Source organism: Scomber japonicus, chromosome 1 (assembly GCF_027409825.1).
Source record: "Scomber japonicus isolate fScoJap1 chromosome 1, fScoJap1.pri, whole genome shotgun sequence".
NCBI classification, from domain to species: domain Eukaryota; kingdom Metazoa; phylum Chordata; class Actinopteri; order Scombriformes; family Scombridae; genus Scomber; species Scomber japonicus.
In genome coordinates this window covers 28767818-28792174 of record NC_070578.1, presented here as the reverse complement: position 1 = coordinate 28792174, position 24357 = coordinate 28767818, and the positions used below count along the sequence as shown (strand labels likewise).

Below are 24357 nucleotides of genomic sequence, written 5' to 3'. Positions count from 1 at the left end.
TTCACATTTGGTGAGCTGTCACAGCTATAGACATATTTACATACAGTCAACGCTTTGAACCTTTGACAGGGAGAAATAAAGGTCATATGGCGCCCTCTGTCGACAAATAAGGAAACAACAGGAACATAATGTATTTTTCAGAATGGATGTACAGTTGACTTCTGGCTCACTCCCTCTTGTTGCCATCTGCAAGGCCTGACCGAAACCGGGACTGGACCGTGTGTGTGTGTCTTTCTCTTTCTCTCTCTCGTTGTCTCTCTCTCTGTCTCTCTGTGAATACTGTGTGACTTCAACGTTATATGTTGTTGTGAAAAACAGCTGGATGCTACTCGGCTAGCCAGTTTAGCAGCTCCGTGTCTGCAGAGAGCGGTGAAGGTGTCAGATCCGATCCGCGCTGCAGCTGTTGGAGGATGGGCTCAATGCGTGATAGGTGACGGTGATTTTAAAAAAGCGAAATCTAACCCTTTCCGCTGTCCTGAGACAAATAACAGTGCTGCTGTGCACTTGTCCAGACCATAACTTCCGCAGTGATCAGTGAGGATGAGGAGTCGCAGTAACTCAGGAGTGAGGCTGGATGGGTATGCCAGGCTGGTCCAAGAGACTATCCTGTGCCATCAGGTGAGTCACACATAAACATCTGGATAAAATTTTCCTAGAGAGCAGTCAGTGTTGTCAACTCATATTTATTTGTATTTACAAGCATGACAGCTCCAGTGTAGTCTACTTTCATATGATTGTGAGTTATTGGAATAATGTCCATCATTTTCTACTGTAAAAACATGTCAAATATGCAGTAGTAGCCTATGCATGTTTTGTAATGTAGCAGGTTCAGCTTCAACCAGTATGGGGCTGCATAGAAATAAACAAGGCGTGAGCAAAGTTCAGTCCCAGGAATAGGCTGAGGACCAGGAAACTATGTGCTTTTATCTTTCAGCACTCACACATTTAAATGCTGACTAAGTTTAAAGCCGTGAGCCAGATGGTGCACAGCTGATGGAAAGCAGAGCCGACATTCTTTTAATACAGTATGTGTGCAAGTCAGGGTGTAGATTAAGTTTCAGGAGGGAGGGGACACAATGAAGTCCTGATACAATAAATTAAACAGAAATGCTTTATTATTACTTATCATTATTATTATTATAACTACTTAAAATCACATTTTAATTGATAGAGATATGATACTTTAATAAGGACATATTACACTATAAATCATAATACAGATAAGATTATTTAGGCCTGAAACTGTTATTTGATTAATCGCTTAGTCAATGGACAGAAATTAATCTGCAACTATTTGATTGTTTGAATATTTTCCTGAACAAAAATGCCAAACAAAAATACTGGTTTCAGCTCCTCAGATGTGAGGTATATCTTTGGGTTTTGGGCTGTTGGTCTGAAAAAACAAGCAATTTGAACATGAAACTTTTGGCTCTGGAAATTTGCAATCAAATGTTTCATGAAAAACATGCAGAGGAGGTTGCTCTAGCCCTGAGTAGTGGTTTTTGTACATTTTTAATGCAGAACTTTCACATGTAATAGAATATTTATATAATTTGCTATTTCTACTGCAGTCTTTAATCTTCTGTTAAACTAATATTCTCACAGAGACTCAGCTTTGCCGTGCTTTTAACCAGATTTACATATCAAACCGTGATTATGTGAAGTGGGACACTACCATTTATAATATTAACAAAACAAACATTTACTTAAGTAAATGTATTAAATACTGTCCTACTTTACTACAAATAAATCATGTACATTTGATTCTTTACATTTATTTGACAGCTATACTACTATCCTTTGAGATAAACAACAGATATTGATAACCTGTCTAATACTGAAATTACATTATTTATTTTCTATTATGTATAATCATCTTAGTTTCTGTTTAGAAAGTAGTAGGATTCCCTCACTTTTGTGTAACTCTGTTATAACTCCCCACTCTCTAAAAAATGACCCAATAGGTCCATAAATTAGATAGCAGTATGTCTTATTAGTTGTGTTTAGAAACTACTGCAGTACGATCAGTGACATATTAAATTAGTTGGAAGATGAACATAAAGGTTTACACAAGGAGATAGTTTGTATTGATCATATTCTGTATCCACAGTCAGACTTCCACCAATCACCTCCAGCCAGAAGTTTGGGCAGCCTACCTGAGAAATAAAATGCTTGTCTGTGGGCATACAGGGACAAATGTCTCTGATCTAGAGCACATGAGCCTATGAACATTTTATTAACTCTTACAGTCGCACTTTCTCTTATCTGGATTTGGTTGATGGTGTGGGCAAAAATAGGAGTTTGAAAAGTCTCTGGTGTAAATGACACCCCTGTGTGTCTGTTTGTTTCTCAGAACCCAGTGACAGGGTTACTTCCTGCTAGTGCCCAGAAGAAGGATGCCTGGGTGAGGGATAATGTTTACAGTGTCCTGGCTGTGTGGGGGCTGGGCATGGCCTACCGCAAGAACGCAGACCGAGATGAAGACAAGGCCAAGGCCTACGAATTGGAGCAGGTGTGTTTGTCACAGAGAGCGAGAGGGGGCAATGAGGTTTAGGGGGGCGTGAAGGGGTAGGGGGTTAAAGTGTAAAGCAGTGCCTGTTTGTTCTACCTGTTATGTTTGGTTAAATATTTTAAACTAGCAAGCTTTTTTGTACACTGATCTTCAGTCAGAGTCAGTAGAATCTATATAAATTAAAACTATATAAATCTAAACATTTTGCTCTGAATATTAATGTCTGTTAACATGTGTAGTAACATGTATATGATAAATAATCAAATTAATACTCAAACTGCCTGAGAATAGAGAGTAAGATACAGCTCTACAGTTTTAATTCTTCCTAATTTATTACACATATGAGTTGGAGAAGGATTTGTTAATTGACAAAACTACTTGATAACAATTCAGGTATTGAAGTAGGTGACTGAACCACAAATATAAAAAAAATGCATTTTATCAATATATTTTATATTTCTATAAGTTGTATAACTCTGAGTTTGCAGCCATTGGGGTAAGTGAGCATATTTAGGACATCACTTTTATTTCTTGTGATTTGTGGTTCGTTATTATTCACATCATTTTTTTTTATTTAATGATAATCAATAAAGTTACTGAGAATTTGTCTATGACTATAATAGAATTTTGCTTTACTGTAATATCAATACATTATCATGGTTGTTGATCCACAGAGGGACAAAAGTTGATTATATGGAATAGTGCTCAACCTCTAGGACGTTAAGTCAACACAAACACAAGCTACAGCGCTCATACATGACATGAAGATAAAGAGGTGAAATGTGTGGAAATGTACATACAGTCACAGAAGACTATGAGCACTTGTCATCCTGTTTTACCGTTTTCACAGAATCACAGCATAGTTTACTAGACTGAAAAATATACTTCAGACACTTCAGACAACAGGGAAGTTTTATTAGATTTTTGTAGTTAATTGATGAACTGATGAACTGTTTCTTGGCAGAGTGTGGTGAAACTGATGCAGGGACTTCTGCAGTGCATGATGAGACAGGTAAGGCACACATGTGTTCATAGTGAGTGTTCACATGTTCATCTGTGTTGCACATATACACGTGGAAACAGCTGTTGTGGGAAAGTTTAGCTTCGCTCACTCAAGACCACACAAAGACACAAGAGAGCATTAAACATAATGAATTGTGGATTGCAGTTGTAAACACTGTACAATACATTCCAAATCAGAAGAATTTATACAAATTTCATGTAAGCCAAATGCAAAAATATGATTATCTCATATTTCATTATTATTCTCATATATGGAGAGAAAGCATGCTGTTCAGCTGGCTCTTTCTCTAAAGACTGCAAACATAAACCAGATGGCTTTATACCTCTACAAGTCCCTAAATGGACACCACAAACTGTCACACCTTCTTACAAACAGATTCAGTCATAGGATCATCTCACAGAGACTTCATGGTTGATCGAGGTAGGGTGTCTTTACAGATATGCAGTTGACCCCAAAGGTCAGTAAACAACCCCTAAATAGAAGCAAGTTGAAGAATTCAATGAGTCTAGGAGTAGGATATCGTCACAAGCATATATATCAGAATTGATATAGTGACTCTGTTAACCACAATAGCCTTCCAACAGTCAGAGTAAAAATAGACAAAGCAGGTTGCTATGTAGATCAGCCGTCTATTGACACACTCACACATACACTGATCCCTTAGTTTGAAAGCAACAGTTGTAAAATATATAATATATACATGAAATACACTGAATGATAACCACTATTCAAGTCTCTCTCTCACAGCTTGTCTGCTGATATCTGCAAAAGCATGTTTTCAACCCAGTGACATAGAAGTTTCAGACAAACAAATAAGTATCAGTAAGCCTAAAAACAGAGACTCCAGAATCTCTGGGATGTCGATGAGTCAAAAACCTTTATAGTAATATGTATATGAGCAACCATGTTAATGTTATGTCCTGCACTACAATGTGAAAGAACCAAAAGTTCATTTAAACACATCTTCAAAGTCTTAATAAGAGAAAAAAAAGTCCACTAATATATAAATCTTACATTGTGGACTTTGAAAATCTTGAACCATGAATCTGGCGTTGAAGACGCTGATCTTTAAATGGCAGCTTCCCCTTGCAAATCTATCAAGGAACCTTTTGGTTGCATGTCTCTTGTGTAACAATGGCTACAATGCCCCCAAAATACCCCAAAAATAAGAACACCATCAACATTTGCCATATCCCTTGTTGGTCTCTTCTGGACCAGATGAAAACCACTGAGCATTTGCATGTTCACATGTCTTCAGGTGGCCAAGGTGGAAAAGTTCAAACACACTCAGAGTACAAATGATTGCTTGCACGCCAAATACGATACTCCTACCTGCGCCACAGTGGTTGGGGATGACCAGTGGGGCCACCTGCAAGTGGACGCCACCTCCATTTACCTGCTGATGCTGGCAGAGATGACAGCTTCAGGTAGGCTCTGAGTGACACAGTGTGTTGCTTATTATACATGTTTGTGTCTTTTCTGTGTCTTTATGTGAATGTGTATTAACTTAGATAAAGCCCAACAGAGACTTAAATTTTAACATAAAATATATGTTTGAGTGAGTGTGTCATGTTATCATGCAGGTCTTCGTATCATCTCTAACCTGGACGAGGTGGCTTTTATCCAAAACTTGGTCTTCTACATAGAAGCTGCCTACAAAGTTGCGGTGAGTAGCATTGTCAGAGGTTTAGGGGTGAGTTGAAAATTAATGATGAGAGAAAAAAGTTAAAGGTGGTGAGTTTAGACATTGGAGAATTTGGTTAGAAATTATGTCATGGGAATTTTTTTTCCATCTTGAAGGATTATGGGATGTGGGAGCGAGGTGACAAGACCAACCAGGGCATCCCTGAGCTCAATGCCAGCTCTGTAGGAATTGCTAAGGTACTGCAATCAGAGGAAAATAATTTTCAACATGTATAATGTATAATACATTAAAGACCAAAATGTTGTTGAAAATGTGCATGTTGGTGCATGGATATGTGCGTTGATTTGTGTGTATATGGGGGGGTTGCAGGCAGCTCTAGAGGCCTTAGACGAGCTGGATCTTTTTGGTGCCCATGGAGGTCCGAAGTCAGTCATCCATGTTCTCCCTGATGAAGTTGAACACTGTCAGGTACTGCTGGCTCTGCCTCCAGCTGTCCCAACATGATACACACTTGAGAGCCTTTCTTTTGCTCAGTATCTCTTATTGTTTTCCCTCAGTCCATCCTGTGCTCCATGCTGCCAAGAGCTTCAACTTCAAAGGAGATAGATGCTGGTCTTCTGTCTGTTATTTCCTTCCCTTCCTTTGCTGTTGAAGATGCTGAGCTGGTGGCCATCACCAAGTCAGAGATCATAAACAAACTGCAGGTACAATCTCAGAACAGGAACCATTTGTTTCAGCCAACTGCACACATTTGTGTTTCTGTTGTAAAATGATATACGCCCTTTCGTGTAATTTCAGGGACGCTATGGCTGCTGCCGCTTCATCAGGGACGGATACCGTTGTCCTAAAGAGGTCAGATATACTGAAATAGACTTATTTAGAAATCTAAATTTGCTATTTTTAGTTTCTGTAGAGAACATTTAGCAGTGAATCACTGTAGGTTATACAAATGGACACTCTGAAGTATGAAATGAGAGAAGAGATACACATTTTGAGTGGCTTACTTTGGTGATCAAGTATGTCTTTTATTGTAATAGATTGTATATTTCCTTCTAAAATGTGTTTTTGGATCTTGGATCTTGATATCTATTCTGATTTTTGTCTCACAGGACCCGTCTCGACTGCACTATGATCCTGCAGAGCTCAAGCTGTTTGAGAATATTGAATGTGAGTGGCCTGTGTTCTGGACTTACCTCATCCTTGATGGTATCTTTAGTGGAGACCATGTGCAGGTAATAAAACTAAACGCAGTCTCGTTGTCATAGAAAAAACTTTAAATTACCTATGGTAGTGCTGCAGTTTTGATACTGAACAAACTCTGCACTCTCCACAGGTGCAGGAGTACCGTGAGGCCCTGGAGGGCATTTTGATCAGAGGGAAGAACGGCATCAAACTGGTGCCTGAACTTTATGCTGTACCAAGTGACAAGGTATCCCCTTCCCATTAGAAAAATACTGTACATAAACCTTCTGTTCAAGACATTTTCTAGTTGACAAAAACTACAATCCTCAAACAATCTGAAACAACTTCATGAAAGATATCAGATTATAAAGATGATGATGAAGACTGGTCTTCATCTTTTAAAATGTTTGTTGTGATTTTGGACAGCACATATGTTTGTCATGTTTGACATAGAGCTACTAGAGGCTAAATTGTACAGCATTGTTTTCTATTGTTTTTTTTAATCTGAGTCAAAATAGATCAAAAAGAATCATTCAGAATATATCATTAATACAGTGTGTATACCAGTAAATTCCTACAGTAATGGTAGAGTGAGTTCTTCGTTGTTATGTAAAATACTACAAATACAGACATTACTACCGATGATATGCTTTCAAAGGGCAAAGATAGGGTCAGGGAACACCAGACTAAAAATGTGTTTATATTATGTCTGAGCTGCTGTACCTACAGTAATGTTATATATATGGCAACTACATGCGAATGAGAGCATGTTTCTCATCTTGCAGGTGGAGGAGGAGTACACCAACCCCCACTCAGTGGACAGAGTGGCCATGGGGCAGCTGCCACACATGTGGGGACAATCACTTTACATCTTAAGCTGTCTTCTGGCTGAGGTATATGATCACATCACCTGTAATGTTAGCTAGTAACACTTTGCAGCAGTCTGGTATTATTACAATATAATTGTCACAGACCAGGAAATCTGGAATAATACAGATTTTATATTGGGTTTTACTGCTACATGATTTTCACTTTACAAATTGAGCCTTATAGACCTCATCTCTGTTTTTGTAAATACAAACTTCCATTGCCATGGCTTCTTTTTGTGATAATATTCTCTTTGTCTTCGTATCTCTTTTTCTTTTTGATAAAAGGGCTTTTTGGCACCAGGAGAGGTAGATCCTCTCAACAGGAGATTCTCTACAAACCTCAAGCTAGATGTTGTTGTACAAGGTTGGTTTTAGGGGAAATATCACGCCAGTGGTTGGATTATAAATATTTTAGATCCTAAAATTAGTCTGAAAATTTAGTTACAGGAAGTAGAAGAAATCAACAGTTCTCCATCACAACAAATGTTTTGAAACCCATGATCATACCACCGACTATTCCTGGACAGCCGTATTAGGCTGTAGTGCTGATTTCAGCCTACAAAAAAAGTTGTTGAATGAAGGAAAAAATTGAGTGAATTTAACTTTTCTCTAATCTGATTTATAATGGGGTAAAATGTTTAGTCTAGTTCTAGTGTCATGTCTAAGTACGACAGAGTATTAGGGCCAAAAAAAATAAGAAAAAAGTCAAGCACAAGAAGAAAAAAAAAGCAAAAGTCCAGCACAAGAAAAAGAAACCCAGGCAAAAAAAAGAAAAGAAAAGAGGATGAAATCAACTTACTGCAGAGGCTTGACCACAGTACTGCAGGATCAAACCAGGTTAGTAGAGCGACTGACTATGCCAGCAGCTGGAGTGTGTGTTTTTTTTTTCTTGTGCTGGACTAATACTCCGTCATATCTAAGACTGTAAGACTGCTTATCTGACTCAACTCTGCTCTATCAGACTTGGCTGACTTTCATTCACCTCAGTAATACTTTAACTCAGCTGCAAAATGTCAGTGTGACCAAAGGTTTTGGACTGACTAAGTCCTAATTGAGACTCCACTTTGGCCAGCTGAATCTGCAAATATGAGTCTGAGTTTGAAAATGCACTCCATTGAACGACTGACCGACCAATCATCAATAGCACCACATCATTAAAGAAAGTTACAAAACAAGAATTTATTTTTACAGTGATGTCAGTAGTGTTTTATATAAGAAATGCCACAGAGAAGGTATAATATAATCATATGTCTTTCTTTTCTTTCTTTTGTGTCAGTTTGTGTTCTAGCGGAGACAGAGGAGATCCAGGAGTTGTTGCGTGATCATGGGATTAACGTCCAATTGATGTCGGACGTTTTGCCTATCAGGGTCATGCCTGCCCGCATCCTGAGTCATGTCTATGTCAGACTGGGTAAACAAGCATTAAGCACCTTTTTCTCGGTCTGTGTGTGTGTGTGGTGTATGTAATAAAAAGAGTTACATCCTCTTGTGTCTTTGCTGTAGGGAACTGCAAGAAACTAAACTTGAGTGGGAGACCCTACAGACACATTGGAGTTTTGGGAACATCCAAATTCTATGAGATTAGAAACCGGACCTACATATTCACTCCTCAGGTAAAACTAGTTTATGGGTCAGTTATTCGTTCACGTCACTCTGAACTGTGATGTTCATAATCACTGTGGTGAAGCTAAACAGACAGCACTGGTACTGATGAATACTTTGGTTTCTGTGTTTTTCTTTCTTTCTTTTCTGTTTCTTTCTTCCCTTTTCTCTTTGCTCACTGTGCAGTTTCTGGATCAGCACCATTTCTACTTGGCACTGGACAACCAGATGATTGTGGAAATGTTACGCACAGAGCTGGCCTATCTCTCCTCTTGCTGGAGGATGACAGGACGGCCCACACTCACATTCCCCATCACCCACAGCATGCTAGGTAATAAGATCCTGACCCAGAGCTCATCCAACTGACTCTGTCTCAAATCCATCATCCAACATTTTTCAGTCCAGCTGACAGATTTCTTATCCAAATGACAATCGGTGTATAATTTATATGTTACAAGGGTGAAATATAGAATAATCCTGCAAAAGGTACTAAAATATGTAATTTATTTTCATGTAGCCTTTGATTTTGAATGTATCCATATTGTTATTTTGTCAAATTATATTGCTGCTGTGTTTATGTCCAGTTGAAGATGGAGACACAATTGATCCGTGTATCCTAGCAACCCTCAGGAAACTACAGGATGGCTATTTTGCTGGAGCGAGGTCTGTTTCCATCTGTAACACATGACATCAAACTAATATTTTTCTGAAATGTTAAGGATAACAGACGTCTCTTTCAGGTGCAGATGTGGATATTTTCTGTATTTTATGTTCCTGCAGGGTGCAGATGTCGGACCTCTCCAGCTTCCAGACCACTTCCTTCCACACTAGCCTCAGCTTCCTGGATAAAGAGAACGATGATAGCTTACTTGAGGATGAGGACGAGGAGGATGATGAAGAATATGAAGAAGAATACAATTATCGTGGGCTCTCAGGTACTTTGTGTGTGTGTGTGTGTGTGTGTGTGTGTGTGTGTGTGTGTGTGTGTGTGTGTGTGTGTGTGTGTGTGTGTGTGTGTGTGTATTTTTCAGTAATATTTGATTCATTCAGCTGAATTGTTAGTAATGAAGTGTTTTGTATTTAACAGCAGGGGGCTCGAAGGACATGATGGATCAGTACCTCACACAGCTCCTTGACAGCACCACCACCTCTAAGTGCCATCTTCCTCCCATCCAGAGGGGGCAGCAACACGTCTTCAGTGCTGAACACACCACCAGAGACATCCTGTCTCTTATGGCCCAGGTTCAGGGCCTCAACATGCCCAGTGAGTTATTAGAAATCCTATCAGTCAGCTTAGGTAATATGTGGGTCTTGGTATTTGAAAATGTTTGATGCTAGTACTGATATAATACCTAAGAAGAACTTTTCAGATCAGATGTTACTTTTTTATACCCAACCCTTTAGAAGGTAGTAAGTTATAGTTTGTTTGGCTTCATTATTATTCTCTTCAGTAGCTGGTGGTCACACATAGATTAAAACTAGATTGAAGTAGAACTTTTATCTAAACCTTATTTACCAATCAAAACACATACAATGAGAAATAAATATAAGAGATACGTATATCAGTTTTTCAACCAACAGTAGCCGTAATAGTCCACAAGGCAATGCAGCCACTTTTTCGCCATATGTGAAACTTTTTGCTTTCACTCCTTTCAATTGTGAGTTTAACCACACCTGAAAGCAACAAGTAGAACAAAAAAACCCACTGTTTAGAAGCTATCAAAAAGGTTACCAGGAAATTAAGACAAATCACACACAAGAAATGTAAATTTATTCAGAGCAACTCAAGATTACTCCTATAGTTTTAGTAATACATTGTTTTAATTTGTGTGTGTTTTAGAGTCTTCCATGTATCTACCTGTGACTCCAGCCATGAGCAAACATCGCAAATCTCTCAACCTACTTGAAGTTCCTCATCCTCAGCAGGTCTCACATACAAAGCAGCACAAGGTACGGCATGTGCAGCAGATCCTCAAGCAAGTAGCTTTGTTTCTTTTCTGATTTCACTCTTGGTCTGAAGTGCGTTTGTTTTACATTGGTGTCCCCCCACAAAGCCCCACAGTGCTGGTGAACTGCACCTGCCTCGAGACTCCCACGGCAACACAGATTTTGCAACGTTGGTGAGGCAGCTGAAAGAGTGTCCAACTCTGCAGGACCAGGCTGACATCCTCCACATCCTTTATGTAATGAAGTACGGACACAGAGGCAACCACACGCACACAGCTTATTGGCAGTTTTGACACATGTGATTTACATACCTTTTTCCTAATTATCTGTCCTGTGCTGTCTGCTGCTGACCAGAGGAGCTGATTGGACGGTGGAGTTGTCAGGACCTGGGCAGGGCGGGGTCAGTGTGCATTCCCTGTTGGAGGAGCTTTATGTACAAGCTGGAGCCTGCAAGGAGTGGGGTCTCATCAGATATATCTCTGGAATACTACGCAAGAGAGTGGAGGTCCTGGCTGAGGTCAGTAACAAGTTTTAGTAATAATTTATCATAGCAGTCAACAGGGTTGCTAAACAGTTAGAAACAATTTTGTAACCATAGAGTCCTTTGTCAGTTGGCTCTTGACACTAGACGTCTCATCAGAAATAGACCCATCTACCTTAGACCTGATCCAAAAAAATACCCAAATAGAGGAAACACCAACACCTGCAGCAATATGATGCTTCTCCAAGCAACTTTATTCTGCATTTCACAGTTCATACTCTCCATCTCACTTCAAAAAACACAATTTTCCACTGTAGTTATGACACAACTTTATCAAAGCTAACTAGTCTGCTCAAATCCAGTAGTGTGTAAGATATATTGACTGTCAGATCCACATCAATACAGTGAGATCCTACCTGTAAGCTTGTCTGTGACTTCACCCAAAGTGTTTTGAGTTTGTTATAGCAACGATTTCATCAGCTGTTTGGAGCCAGACAATCCAAATGAGGTCAAGGGTGACCCAGAAACAAACTCCCTGCACCTGTCACGACTTAGTGTTGATGTCTGAGAGAACATGCCATCCAACATATTACAGTATTAGTCTTTAGGCCTTATTCTTATTGAACAATATTTTAAAACTCTGGCAAGGTCATTATTGATATCCTAATTCCTTTGGAAGTTTTCTTAGAGATCTGATCTGTAGCAGAAAATTACACATTATTTACTTGTAGACACTAAGGGTTTTCAGCATTTTCTGTTTGCTCAGTTACTCAATGTTGAATTACCGTATTTTTGACAGCTGATAGTGATGGTGGAAAAAAAAAGATAAAGTTACACAAAGTCAAATAAAAGTCTTTTCCAGTTATTTCCAAAAGTAGTTAATCACTTGCAACAACTGACAAACAAATCACTTGTAACTCAGCCATTCAATTTTTATGTTCAATTCATGGATAAAAACTATCTACCTAACTAACTTATGCTGGTATTTTCCTCACTTCAGTAGTGAAGTGTCTCTAAGCAATACAAACCTAATAACCTTTGGAGATACCCGAGGGAAAATCAATAAAGTATGACATTATTTTAATGTAATTGCATCTGCATGTGTATATTCCACAGGCCTGCACAGATCTTATTTCCCATCACAAGCAGCTGACAGTGGGTCTTCCTCCTGAACCTAGGGAAAGAGTCATTGCAGTGTAAGTCACAAAAACTGATGTGGCTGCAGACGGCTGAGTGAATAAAAAACTCTTACTCCTCTGTGTTTCTTTTCCAGTCCTCTTCCTCCGGACGAGCTGAACACTCTCATTTATGAAGCCAGTGGTCAGGACATCAGTATAGCTGTACTCACTCAGGTACATCTGTAACAATATGGACTGCTACAGGAGTAGAAGACACCAATCTTACAACTTTAAACTGTGTTTGTGTGTGTTGATTATACAGGAAATCATGGTGTATCTAGCCATGTACATGCGCTCTCAACCTTATCTGTTTGGAGAAATGCTGCGACTCAGAATAGGACTCATCATGCAAGTGATGGCCACTGAGCTTGCTCGCAGCCTGCACTGCTCCGGTAGGAAAACTAAGGATGCTTTCATGCACCTGTATAGTAAAAACACAAAAAATTACCTGGACAGTAAAAATGATAAACTGTGTGACACGTTTGTAGGGGAGGAGGCATCAGAGAGCTTGATGAACCTGAGTCCATTTGACATGAAGAACTTACTGCATCACATCCTCAGTGGCAAGGAGTTTGGGGTGGAGAGGAGCAGTAAGTTTCTCCCTTTTTTGGTGTCTCCCTGTTTTATGCATATATGTGAGTGTGTGTTTGTGTGTGTCACTCTACGGTAGTTCGGTTCAGGTGGTCCTGACCAAGGTGTGTGTTTCATACTACACATTTTAGCTCTGGTCTGTTTCATGTTCACTGTGGCTTTTTACAAACTATTTGACAGCTGTGACTCAGTGGTAGCTCATTCATTGGGTTTGTTGTTGCCTTTCATCTCATATCATTGGCTACATGGACTCGTGATGAAATGTTATTGTGTGGGCACATTTCACTCCTTTTTTATTTGGGGAATGAATGAATGACTTTATTTTCATGTCATACTGTTAAAATGGTCAATCAAGCCATATGATATTACACAATTCAAAATAATACATTTAATAACAGCATCTGGCAAAATGTATATATTTACCATTTAAAATTCTGCTTAGGTATGATAGGCACGGTTGTTTTTTCCAGCTGTACATGTTCAGCTAAAAAACAAGGGCCACAATGTTATGTTTTTGTCTCTGTGTGTCAGTGCGCCCCATCCAGTCGACAGCCACCAGTCCTGCAATCTCAATTCATGAACTAGGCCACACTGGAGCCACCAAGACTGAACGCACAGGAATACACAAGCTCAAGAGTGAAATCAAACAGGTGGGAAAAAACTATATAAATGAGGTTATATGTTGTGGCATGTGCTTCATCTGATTTTATCTACCTACCTACCTACGTATCTACCTATCTACCTATCTACCTATTTACCTATCTACCTATCTACCTATCTATCTATCTATCTATTCTAATCTAATCTAATCTAATCTATCTACTCATAGTAACTGTGTTCTTGCTTCTGGTTGCAGCTGGATGACTCTCGGCCTCTCAGTGTGGGTTGGGTTTGATCATTTATAGCATGTGGCTGTTTCTAACATCAGTCAAATCAGCAAACCCACCGGATAAGTCATGCTCATAAACCACTTGTTGCCTCTTAACATTTTCTGTGCCCTCCATAGCTGGAATGACTCTCACTCAATCACCGTCCTCATGTCAGTAGAAGAAGTTGCTTTGCTGCTGTCTCCATCAAGAGATTTAGCATTAGCATTTTGGCATGGAGTGGTATCGTTTGTTCTTCGAATGATCTTTCTTGTGATTAGTCATCTTTCATTCTAGTTGAGTTTTAATACACTTTTCATTGTACAGATCAAATATCTCTGGTGACATTATACTGTTATTTGGCTGCAGTATCATCATAAATGAAGTATAAAGACCATGTGGCATCTCAAACTGTTCTCTATCATCTGTCATCCATATCCATGTGTAGATCTGCAGCGGCGGTTTTTCCATGAGTAGCAATGTCACTTCTCCTCGCTCCACGGTAAACCATTTCACCTCATCTGCTTCAAATGAACTTTGTTTGTCCTCTTGAAGGTTGTTGTAGTTATAATGTAGCAAAGTAGTCCTAAAACCATTTTTGTCACTCAGATTTCATGTTTCATGTTAACTAACACACAGGCACCATGTTTACTATACTTTAAGAATAAGGTTGTGTTATTTTATCTTTACATAATAGTCAACAAATCTCCTAAACCAACAATGAAGTTATCCTTCTAACAGGTATTATCTGTGTAGAGAAAGCCTAATCTAAACTATTAAAAGCTCATACTGGAGTAGCACTGAGCCTCATATCTCTAGGCAGGTGTAGTTTATTCTGCTCTCTAACTGCATTTTAAGTCCTTCCTGAAGAGAGACCACCCTCCCCTGTTGCTCTTCTTGATATTTTTCCTTAAAGACTTTGAGGCAAATTATGTCAGCATATATCAGACTGCAGCTACACAGACAACACTTGTTTGTTGGATAAACTGCATGTAGAGAAGTTTTTAGAGTAATAACACAAAAAGATTAAATAAAACCAGCCTTGTTCTTTAATCTGAGGTTTCTTTTATTAACAAGTATGATACAGCATGATATCAGTATGTATCAATGATTGCATGAACTGTGCAGCTATAAATTAGATTAGAGAAAAACTAATTTTCTATGTGAGAAATAGAGACAGCCACTACACTGAACATATCAACCTTAGTCACATTTATTTTAAATAGAAAGACATGCCTGTATACACATAGTAGCTTGTAAGAAAGCTCTGAATTATAAACCTGGTGATTTTTCACTGAGAAAATACGACGACTACATTACATTAATTTGTCAGAGGTGTGAGATTCAGAGACTACTGACATTATATTTAAGGTACATTGAGATAAGGTTGAGAATCAGTGAAGTGGTCCATGAAATAAATAAGATGCTTCTTACAGTATCTTTCTGTCGTCTCACCACAGCGATGCAGCAGCCCCTCCACCCCCAGTGGGATCTTGTCCCCAGTGGGCCATGGTCCAAGTGATGGACAGCTGCACTGGGAGGAGAGACAAGGCCAGTGGCTGAGGAGACGCCGGCTGGATGGAGCTATCAACAGAGTACCAATGGGCTTCTACCAGAAGGTCTGGAAGATCCTGCAGAAGTGCCATGGTCTGTCCATTGATGGATACGTGTTGCCCTCCTCTACCACAAGAGAGGTATCTGCAACTGTTTTTGGTGAACATTAACTTCAGACTTGTTGCTAACTGGATTTAGGACTTTCTGCATTGATGTTGATGTTGTTTGAGCTCTTTGCTTTCTGTGTAGATGACAGAAGGAGAGATCAAGTTTGCGGTGCAGGTGGAGTCGGTCCTGAACCACGTCCCTCAACCAGAATACCGGCAGCTGCTGGTGGAGACTGTGATGGTTCTGGGCCTGGTAGCTGATGTGGATGTGGACAGCATTGGTGGCGTCATCCATGTGGAACGCATCCTACATTTGGCCAATGACCTCTTCCTCACTGACCAGGTACTGCAACTGGCAAGAGAGACATTTTCAGTCAACAGGATGTGTATTTATTTGTTCACCAGGTTTACTTTGTTCTGTCTCTTCTTCCTCAGAAATCTTACAGTGCTGGTGATTATTTCCTTGAGAAGGACCCAGCAACCGGCATCTGCAACTTTTTCTATGATAGCGCCCCCAGTGGCAGCTATGGCACCATGACCTACTTGTCCAAAGCGGTGGTCACTTATGTTCAGGACTTCCTGCCAAGTTCCAGCTGCTTGATGCAGTGAAAACTAGCATTGTTCACTTCTCCTAAACAGCTGAAAATGCATGTTTTATAAATGAAGGCTCAGCTGACCGAAAGCAGCAAAGCTTCTCATTATCAGCACACACCAATTCATGCGGTGTTCATAATTATTTATCAATGAAGTCTGTAGCTCTATAGTCTGATATAACATCAACGCCTTGGCAGCTGAATGCAAACCACTTCAGAAGACAAAGGTTTATTTTATCTTTGTGAGCCTGGACTGTGAACTTATTTATTACTTAAACATGCTGCTCAAAGGTATGTTTGCAGGATTTACTAACATCCATTTCATGTAAATTAATATTTACTAAGATGTAAGTACATCTGTGTGCTCTTGGTGTTGTGTGAGAGAACATTATATCAAGTTATCTGACTTTATAATTGGATATGTCATATATGTTATAATTCTGCTTAGACTGGCACTTATATCAGAGTAAATATGTACCTAATTTGTGTGCACAAATTAGTAATTTGACCTCTAAATTTATAATTTGGCCTCACAAATGAGTAATTATTTCCCTGACATCTATAATTCATATATTTTGTATTGTTCTTTAAAATGTTATTCATGTAATAATTTATTGTTCTACATGATGTGGACATGTTGGAAAAATAATGACATTTAAACCACTTAACAATGTTTACCCTCTAATTATTTAATTTTTCTCCACAAATGACTAATGTGTGCATATGAATTCACCAAAAAAATGTACCTCTGATATCTTCCAGGCTCTGTATAGCAGAGTGTTACTGAGATGTCCTTATTGTTGTCTTGTGTGAACATTAATCTGTATGGGAACAAGAATCATAGTTTCCTTTGAATGCCAAGAGGCCGGTGATACTGTTTTTGTCTTTGTGTATTTTTGATTTGTGTGTTAGAAGAGATATGAAAAGTCCTCCACCTGCCTGAATGTTACAATCCCCTGATACTACTGATGGTTGAGTCAACAGTTTGCATGTACCTCAACATAATGAAGATCTGATCATTTGTGTACAGTGAAGATACGTTTATTTACAGTACATCAGGGTAGAAATAAGCTTTAATATACCAGTATGTACTAGTACATATACATTATATGCATGATTTATATGCAGAGAATTAAATAGTCGCAGATGGTGGTTAAGCACCTCGAAGGTTCAGTGTAAGTTGACGAAGGTCTCTGTACGTCTGAGAAGAATATTTGACCACACTGGTAGTTTTGTGCAGAGAACACAGAAAGGAAAAAAAAGTTTAAAACAGTTTTCATCCAAGTGCTTTAATTGTTTTTGAAAGTAAAACAGAAGGAAATATAATATATATTTTATTGTTAACCTTAACTGTGATATTTTTATGTATTTAAAGATAAGTTTAAAAGATAAATAATTATTTTACTAAAACATTGTACACTTCAGACATTTAAATATGTGCTCTGTTACTTTTAGGATGCAGTTGCCCTTCATTTCAATACCATAATATGCTGAATAATATAATAAAGATCATTTGACCAATCATGAACCCTATGAGTAATCATTTAACTGTTACTTAATTGTTAATGTTACTGACTTTTGTCCTTATGAGTCCAGTGTCTTGTCTAATTTGTTCTTTTGCCTCCTAAAAAATAAATGAAATATAACTCCTGATTGGCCAGACTCCTGCCAACATACAGGAGCTTGCCAATCAGAGCTCTAGATGTTGGTTTTATAACTGGACTGCTGAAAGAGATCTATCTTAAAATTAAAGTTATTGCAAATTAGAATCTAAAAAGGTTAAATAAACAAATTAAGAATAAGCCGACACATTATGTCAACGGGATAAACAGTTCTACTCAAATTTTGATTGATAATTTAAAGACAGATGGAACGAAGTGGCAAATTGTCTGAGATGCAGTATTATATTAGCATACACTTGCAATAGGTCAAGTGTATAAGCTACCCTCCCTTATGCTTTCTGACGGTCAACTGAAGAAAGAATAGCAAAAAAACAAAACAGCAACATACTACTGTGGAAACCCTCTCAGCTCATGATATTTCTGCATGTAGGCTAAATAATAATTTGTTGTGGGCGGCACAGTGTGGAGTTTGCATGGATTTGCTCTATTAACAGATTTTTCTTAAGGTTGGAGAAGCTCAAGAAGCTTAGAAATGGCTATGAAGCATTTCATTTCTTAATATGTTAGATTGAACAATGACAACAGGAATTAATAACATACTTTCCAGATTATCAAATTAATTAATCAATCAATACATGATAATGGAATTCCTTATGAAATTACCTATCAAACAAGGATTACAATTTGCAAATTTATGAGTCCACCGATAAGCAGATGTAAAAAACACAATATAAATACAATAATTAAAATGAATCAATTAATAACTAATAAATAATATAACTTCTAAGTGAACTGGAAAATGCAGTTTTAAAAGGGGATACATTCTCAGATCTGTTGAATAAGTATGACAAATGGTTCACTGTGTAAGCACTCACTTATAAACAACCATGTGTTGTGAACCAGTTTCATGGGTCAGTGGGCTCTGTGGTGTTTGCAGCACACACTCAGAGGATGGTGCAAACTGTCACAAAACAACAGTGACACAGTATTAATGTATGATTTCTTGTCTCTTCACACAGGGAGACGATTAGAAGGACAGACTGTCAGAAACAAGTCTGGACAATCAATCTCAGGCCAGATTGAAGTGATTTCCAGTTTAACCAGCAGTGTTCGCTGTTGTTCGCAGAAGACATTTCTTCCAGCTGTAGGGAGAGAGGCGATGGGAAGCTGGGCAGGCGCATTTATACCCTCCTCGTTGATTCAAACATACATGGGAACACCCTCCGTTCTTCTGGCTGCACTCATTAATGTCTGGAGGAGAAATGATAGTAATGAAATATACATGTAGTGCATATGTAATTAATTTTAATATTTACACATAAACTCTACCATTTATGTGAATTTCATTTATTTCAACTTCCCTGTGGGCAACTGTTCAATACAGAGTAAAAACTTCACTGGACTTTAAAGACTGTAACCTACCCTAGTTAAAAGCATCCAGTTCCAGCAGTTCATATCAATATAAATGTCTTAAATAAAGATGTTACTGTCATATGAACTGTTTTTTTTACATGGATGTACATTTTGTGCGGCAAAGATGCTCCAAAATGTAATCACGTGATCTACAATTTTGAATTTTCATCATTGAGTATGACGTCTCTGCCTTGATGCGTCATACAGATATGCACTCATACAATACAAATGTCCCCTAAACTGTACACACACCATACTGTACACACAACCCCACTTACCCTTGCAGCGTAGACCGTCTCTTTGCAGTGTATATCCTCTGGGGCAGATGCAGCGGTGAGAGCCTGGCAGGTTGACGCACTGCCACTCACACTTTTCCTCCTGACATTCATTTATGTCTGTGTGGAAATGACCAGACATTCACTGACTTTTAACAGGAAGTTGGAAAATACATTAATGACTTCTTTGTAGAAATATAGGGACAAACTGTTAATAGTCCACTTATATTACATTTTTGTCCTACCTACACACTGCTCCCTAAGAGCGTGTGATGTTGAATTCTCAGGTGGTGTTGCTTGTTGCTTCCTGTACCCGGGTGGACACTCTGCGATGCAGCTGTGTCCGTCTCCAGCTAAGATGTGCCCGTATGTGCAAGAGCATTGGTAGGAACCTGGTGAGTTGTGGCACTGCTCCATACATGGCCCAAGCCCCTGATTAACAGCACATTCATCTGTATCTGGATTAAATAAGAAAGTTCAGGAGAGGTGACTTTTCTAAAAAGTAAAAAGTCTAGTGAATTCAGATTCTGTAAAATAACTCTCCATGGTGTCATTGGGTTAACACGGCAGGTTTTGCTGTACTAATATGAATACTAATACTAATACTGCATTTATGAACTTAGTTAACCTTCAATCAGGAAGACTATCTTGTTTAATGTTTAGGTCTGTAGTTTTATGTCACAAACCCTTGTCAAGTGTTCAAATGTACTGGTGACATCTAAAGAATAGCACAGTACACCACACCTTCATTGTTAGCCTAACATATTGCAGCTGCAAGTATGTTTTCTCCCTCTCTGCGTTAGTGCTTTCATTGTGCTGTTTTGCATCAGGACTGAATTCAATTCAAAATCTGTGATTTGACAGTAATACTTATTTAGTAAGTTTGCTTGCCTTGGCAGTGGCTGCCTCCAGTCTGAAGGCTGTAGCCAGAGGGACACTGGCAGTAAAAGCCCCCAGGAGTGTTAACACAGCCGAATGCACAACCTGTTACAGCTGCAGGCAGCAGACACTCATCCACATCTGGAAAGATGGACAGCAGCAACATAGAAAAACATTTTGTTCATAAAAGGAAATGACACAAACAGACATATGTATAAATACAGACACACCTGTGCAGGAGGTCAGGTCATGAGCTAGCTGATAGCCGTCATCACAGCCACACTTAAAGGAGCCAAATGTGTTAATGCATCTCTGTTGACACTGATGCCGTCCCTCCACACACTCATCTAAATCTACACACACATGCACACACCACAAAAAGAACAATTTAAAGTGAGTGCAAAATAAATATTACATTAATACATGACATTATATAAACAGACATCTTGCAGTGGTTTGAATGGCAGATGGACACATACTTAATTTAACATGCGCAGTAAATCAGACAAAAATATGCACTTCAGGCTGCACTGAGATGAAAGAACAGAGCAGCAGATGAAAGGTCGCTCTGAATCAAGCTAGAATCTGAAACCTCATTGATGTGTCTCCATGTTCGCCCGCTGCTTTCGTCAGTAATGAGCAAATCATAACGCAGATGTTTTCTGACTTCCTGTGCTTCACAGACAGGAAACAATGGACTCAGTTAGCTTGCTCGGCCCTTGTTTCCCTGGTTTCTCCAATTTCAAAGTTTCTTGATATACCTGCCTTCTTTATTTATTCATGCTTCACCATCCTTCCAATTTCTGACCCCTCTCTATATATTGATGACCACATGGACAATGTTAATGCTTTTTCCCCCCTCTCCTGGCTGTCAGACAGGAATGTTTACAAGCCTTATTTCACTGCAGCGAAATTTTCACGCTAAAACTAAACTATAATCAGTCAACGCATGATGTCTGCAGACATCCAACAGGACAGGGCTATCTGTCAAAGTGCACACTGATAACACTGTTCAAAAGTAATATCAACACCATCCCACTGATGGCTCTCACAAATGATAGGTTATCTGTGAGCAGGAACATTTAACTTGAGGCAATATATTTTTAACCTAGTAAATGTCAGCCTCATAAAGTGCTACAAGGCGATCATGCTTCCATAAATTTCACAGCTCACTTATGCTTGCCTGGTGAGTCGTGAAACATCAAACACATGAAGGCAATTCCCTGTTGTGCTGTAACATGCCTCAATGCATGCTGTGCTGTTATTAGGAAGAGGCCAGGGCATCTGCAGAGGATCCAGAAAGAATGTTATAGTCCCTGTGAAAGCTTTGACAGCTCTGAGAAGAAAACCTCAGGTGAGAGGCTCACCTCGACATGTTCGCCCATCATCCACCAGAGTGAATCCAGGTCTGCAGCTGCACTGAGTCCAGGTCTGAGTCTGATTAGAGGTCTGGTTGTAGTTCTGGGAGTGAGAGCACAGCTGGGAACAGCCTCCATTGTTAACCGAGCATGGTGTTAGCTCTGGAAACAAACAGTTGTAAGGATAACTACAAGTTCAAGGGTAATTTCAAATGAGGAAACAATCATAATAAGAAATTAATTAGAGAGTTTATCATTTACAAGTCTATACAGTAGCAAGGCCTGAGCTGACTGTAGTACTTTTATAGAAAGAGACAGACCACCCGAAGTGAATTTATAAAGACTCCACGAAGTGAACTCATACCAGAGTGTAATAATTTGTAAAGCAGATGCATTGATTTCACTGATGTAACTAATCTATAAAACAGACAACTTGGACAGTGTTGCCCTCATTTTATCACAAGACATTTTATTAAGAGTCTACTGTGCAGCTGTGTGAGGCAGCAGTGCTTTGAGCTAAATGCTAAATGCTCACTGTAACAATTCTAACATGATGTTTAGTTCAACAGGTATTGTTAACTATGTTCTCCATTTTATTTTAGCATGTTAACATTTGCTAATTAGCACTAAACAGCAAATAAAAGGCCAGTATTGAGTACTATATTGACAAATAGATATCTTAGACTTGATCTTTGCTCCTCTTGCCAGTGAGCATTACAACAGGAAGTAGCAGCATCACCTACCCAGACAAACAGGTGTGACTCCACTCCAGGTGCCGCCCTGCTGGCAGTAGCTGTGTATGTCTCCATGAGCCAGAGTATAACCAGGGTAGCAGGCGTACTGGATGTAATGCTTGTACTCTCTGGGTCCTGGATTCTCTACATTACGAAAGTAGAAGGTCCCATGAGCGGGCACGGGTGGGTACAGGCAGACAGGTCTTCTGCTGAGGCTCAGAGACGGTTTTGCAGAGGAGTTTGTGGTGACGTTGGGGTATTCAGTCCAGTGAGGGTTTTGCTCAGTGAGGGTAGAGATGTGTGAAGGTTGTTTTACTTCAGGAAGTGTTTCTTTCACATTGGACAGGGTGAAGCTGACACTTGAGGAAGTGGATGCAGAAAACAAGGGAATGGGATCTGATGAGGATTGAAGAGAAGAAAGAGGAGTGGGTAAAGTAAACAGAGAAGAACTGGTCGAAACTGAATAACCAGATTTAGATGAAGTGTATAGTGAAGTCTCTCTGGGCTCTTCTTCATCTTCAGAGCCAGGCGGAGACAAGGAAGGATACTGGAAGTCAGTTTTAGCCTGTTGATCTTCATCTGCGGTTTTTGAAGAGCCAGCAGGAGTCTCATCATCCTGAGATGTGACAGATTCTCTCACAGTCAGAGCAGATTTGGTGTGGTGGAGTGGTGATGTTGGTGCAAACATCACAGTTTCTCTCGGGGTAGTCGGCTTGACAGCAACTGTAATTGATGAATGAGCAGTTGAAAGCGGTGGCAGAGAAGATGTTGATCTTGTTCTGAAGACTGATGATATGGTAGATGAGACAGAAGCGGATAGGTGTGACTTAGAAGTGATGTGTGTAACAGGTGTGACAGTCACCTCTTTCATCTTTTCTATTTCCCCATGTGAAGCTTTATTCTCTGAGCCATATCTCCCAGTTCCTGTTTCTGGTCCTGTACTGGTCCCATATTGAGCCTCATCTGCATGCTGACCTTTGTGATGACTTGTCTGGACCTGGTCTTTGATTTTAGAATCAGGGTACTGATTGTGTTCCTGCAGGTGAACTTTGAGGTCTGTCACTTTAACCCTTTTGCTGTTTGACGTTTGGGATGGTGTGTCAGACAATGAGCCATTTCTGAGGTTCACTTCTTTGGAGGCGGTATTAGTGAGGGTGTCGTTGTGTGATTGTTGCTGGATCTTCAGAACCACGGCAACCTGGTGGTCCTGGTGTATGTTTGCCTTTTGGACAAGGACACCTGAAACAGAGCTCATCATGTCGGACTCTAAGACAGAAAAGAGAGAAAAAAAAGAAGTCTATTAGTAGAGCAAATTAAAAACAAACAGACTCTTCAAACTCCTTAAAGCAGCTATAATCCAATATTTTAATAATAACAATGTAGGAAATGTTGCTCTTAAAAGAATGCTAAAGTTGCTGCATATCTGCTGGATGTGTAAAATAGGCAGCTGTTTACTAATAAGCGGGTTTAACATAAGGAAACATGGAGACATTTAGAAACACAATGAAGAGGAAAATAAAATCAATTACAAACAAATTAATAAACCAGAGAATCAGTGCACTTACAGAGCAGTAACTGCACTGTTTGGACATGGACAACTGCTCTTAGTTAAAATGTAATGGGCTGAAGAGTATTTTAAGTTCACCTTTGCATACAGGCTTTGTGCTATTCCAGGTGTGGCCGTTGCAGTACAACATTGAGGGCCCATGGAGCCAAAAGCCACTATTACAGCTGAACACTACCCAGGAGCCTTCATCATTCATGCTGCTTGTCCCGTGGGTGAGCGGCCCCAGGCTGGAGCATCCAGAGCCTGAAGGAGAGAGGGGAAAACATGGACTGTTGATAGTTGAAAAGGGATGCATGTTGTTGTCTGCCATATAAACAGATCCACAGACAAAAGCACAGTATACTCAGCAATCAAACTC

The 24357-nt window shown here is 39.4% G+C and overlaps 1 protein-coding gene across 2 annotated transcripts; it reads left to right on the top strand.

Annotated features, from left to right (window-relative positions):
* The first annotated feature begins 159 nt into the window (after positions 1 to 159).
* phka2 (phosphorylase kinase, alpha 2 (liver)) lies at positions 160 to 17663 on the top strand. Of its 2 annotated transcripts, none has more exons than XM_053321795.1 (31): positions 160 to 618; positions 2354 to 2512; positions 3477 to 3524; positions 4795 to 4963; positions 5120 to 5202; positions 5337 to 5417; positions 5551 to 5649; positions 5739 to 5885; positions 5980 to 6033; positions 6291 to 6413; positions 6515 to 6610; positions 7149 to 7256; positions 7518 to 7596; positions 8509 to 8643; positions 8736 to 8845; positions 9021 to 9165; positions 9419 to 9497; positions 9615 to 9769; positions 9925 to 10098; positions 10675 to 10784; positions 10889 to 11025; positions 11136 to 11298; positions 12379 to 12458; positions 12536 to 12614; positions 12703 to 12832; positions 12929 to 13030; positions 13563 to 13681; positions 14346 to 14399; positions 15358 to 15591; positions 15701 to 15901; positions 15994 to 17663. In XM_053321795.1, exons 1-31 carry the CDS (start codon positions 541 to 543, stop codon positions 16165 to 16167), a joined length of 3705 nt encoding a protein of 1234 aa, XP_053177770.1. In that variant the 5' UTR covers positions 160 to 540; the 3' UTR covers positions 16168 to 17663. The 2 variants fall into 2 exon arrangements, with proteins under 2 accessions (XP_053177770.1, XP_053177762.1); XM_053321787.1 differs by having other exon boundaries at positions 9922 to 10098.
* Positions 17664 to 24357: the final 6694 nt, after the last annotated feature.

Bases quoted from the DNA above. Each gene is read 5' to 3' on its own strand.
- phka2 (XM_053321787.1), top strand. From the start codon at position 541: ATGAGGAGTCGCAGTAACTCAGGAGTGAGGCTGGATGGGTATGCCAGG. The intron at 9,166-9,418 runs GTAATAAGATCC...GTTTATGTCCAG, and splicing joins CATCACCCACAGCATGCTAG to TTGAAGATGGAGACACAATT. The intron at 11,026-11,135 runs GTACGGACACAG...GCTGCTGACCAG, and splicing joins CACATCCTTTATGTAATGAA to AGGAGCTGATTGGACGGTGG.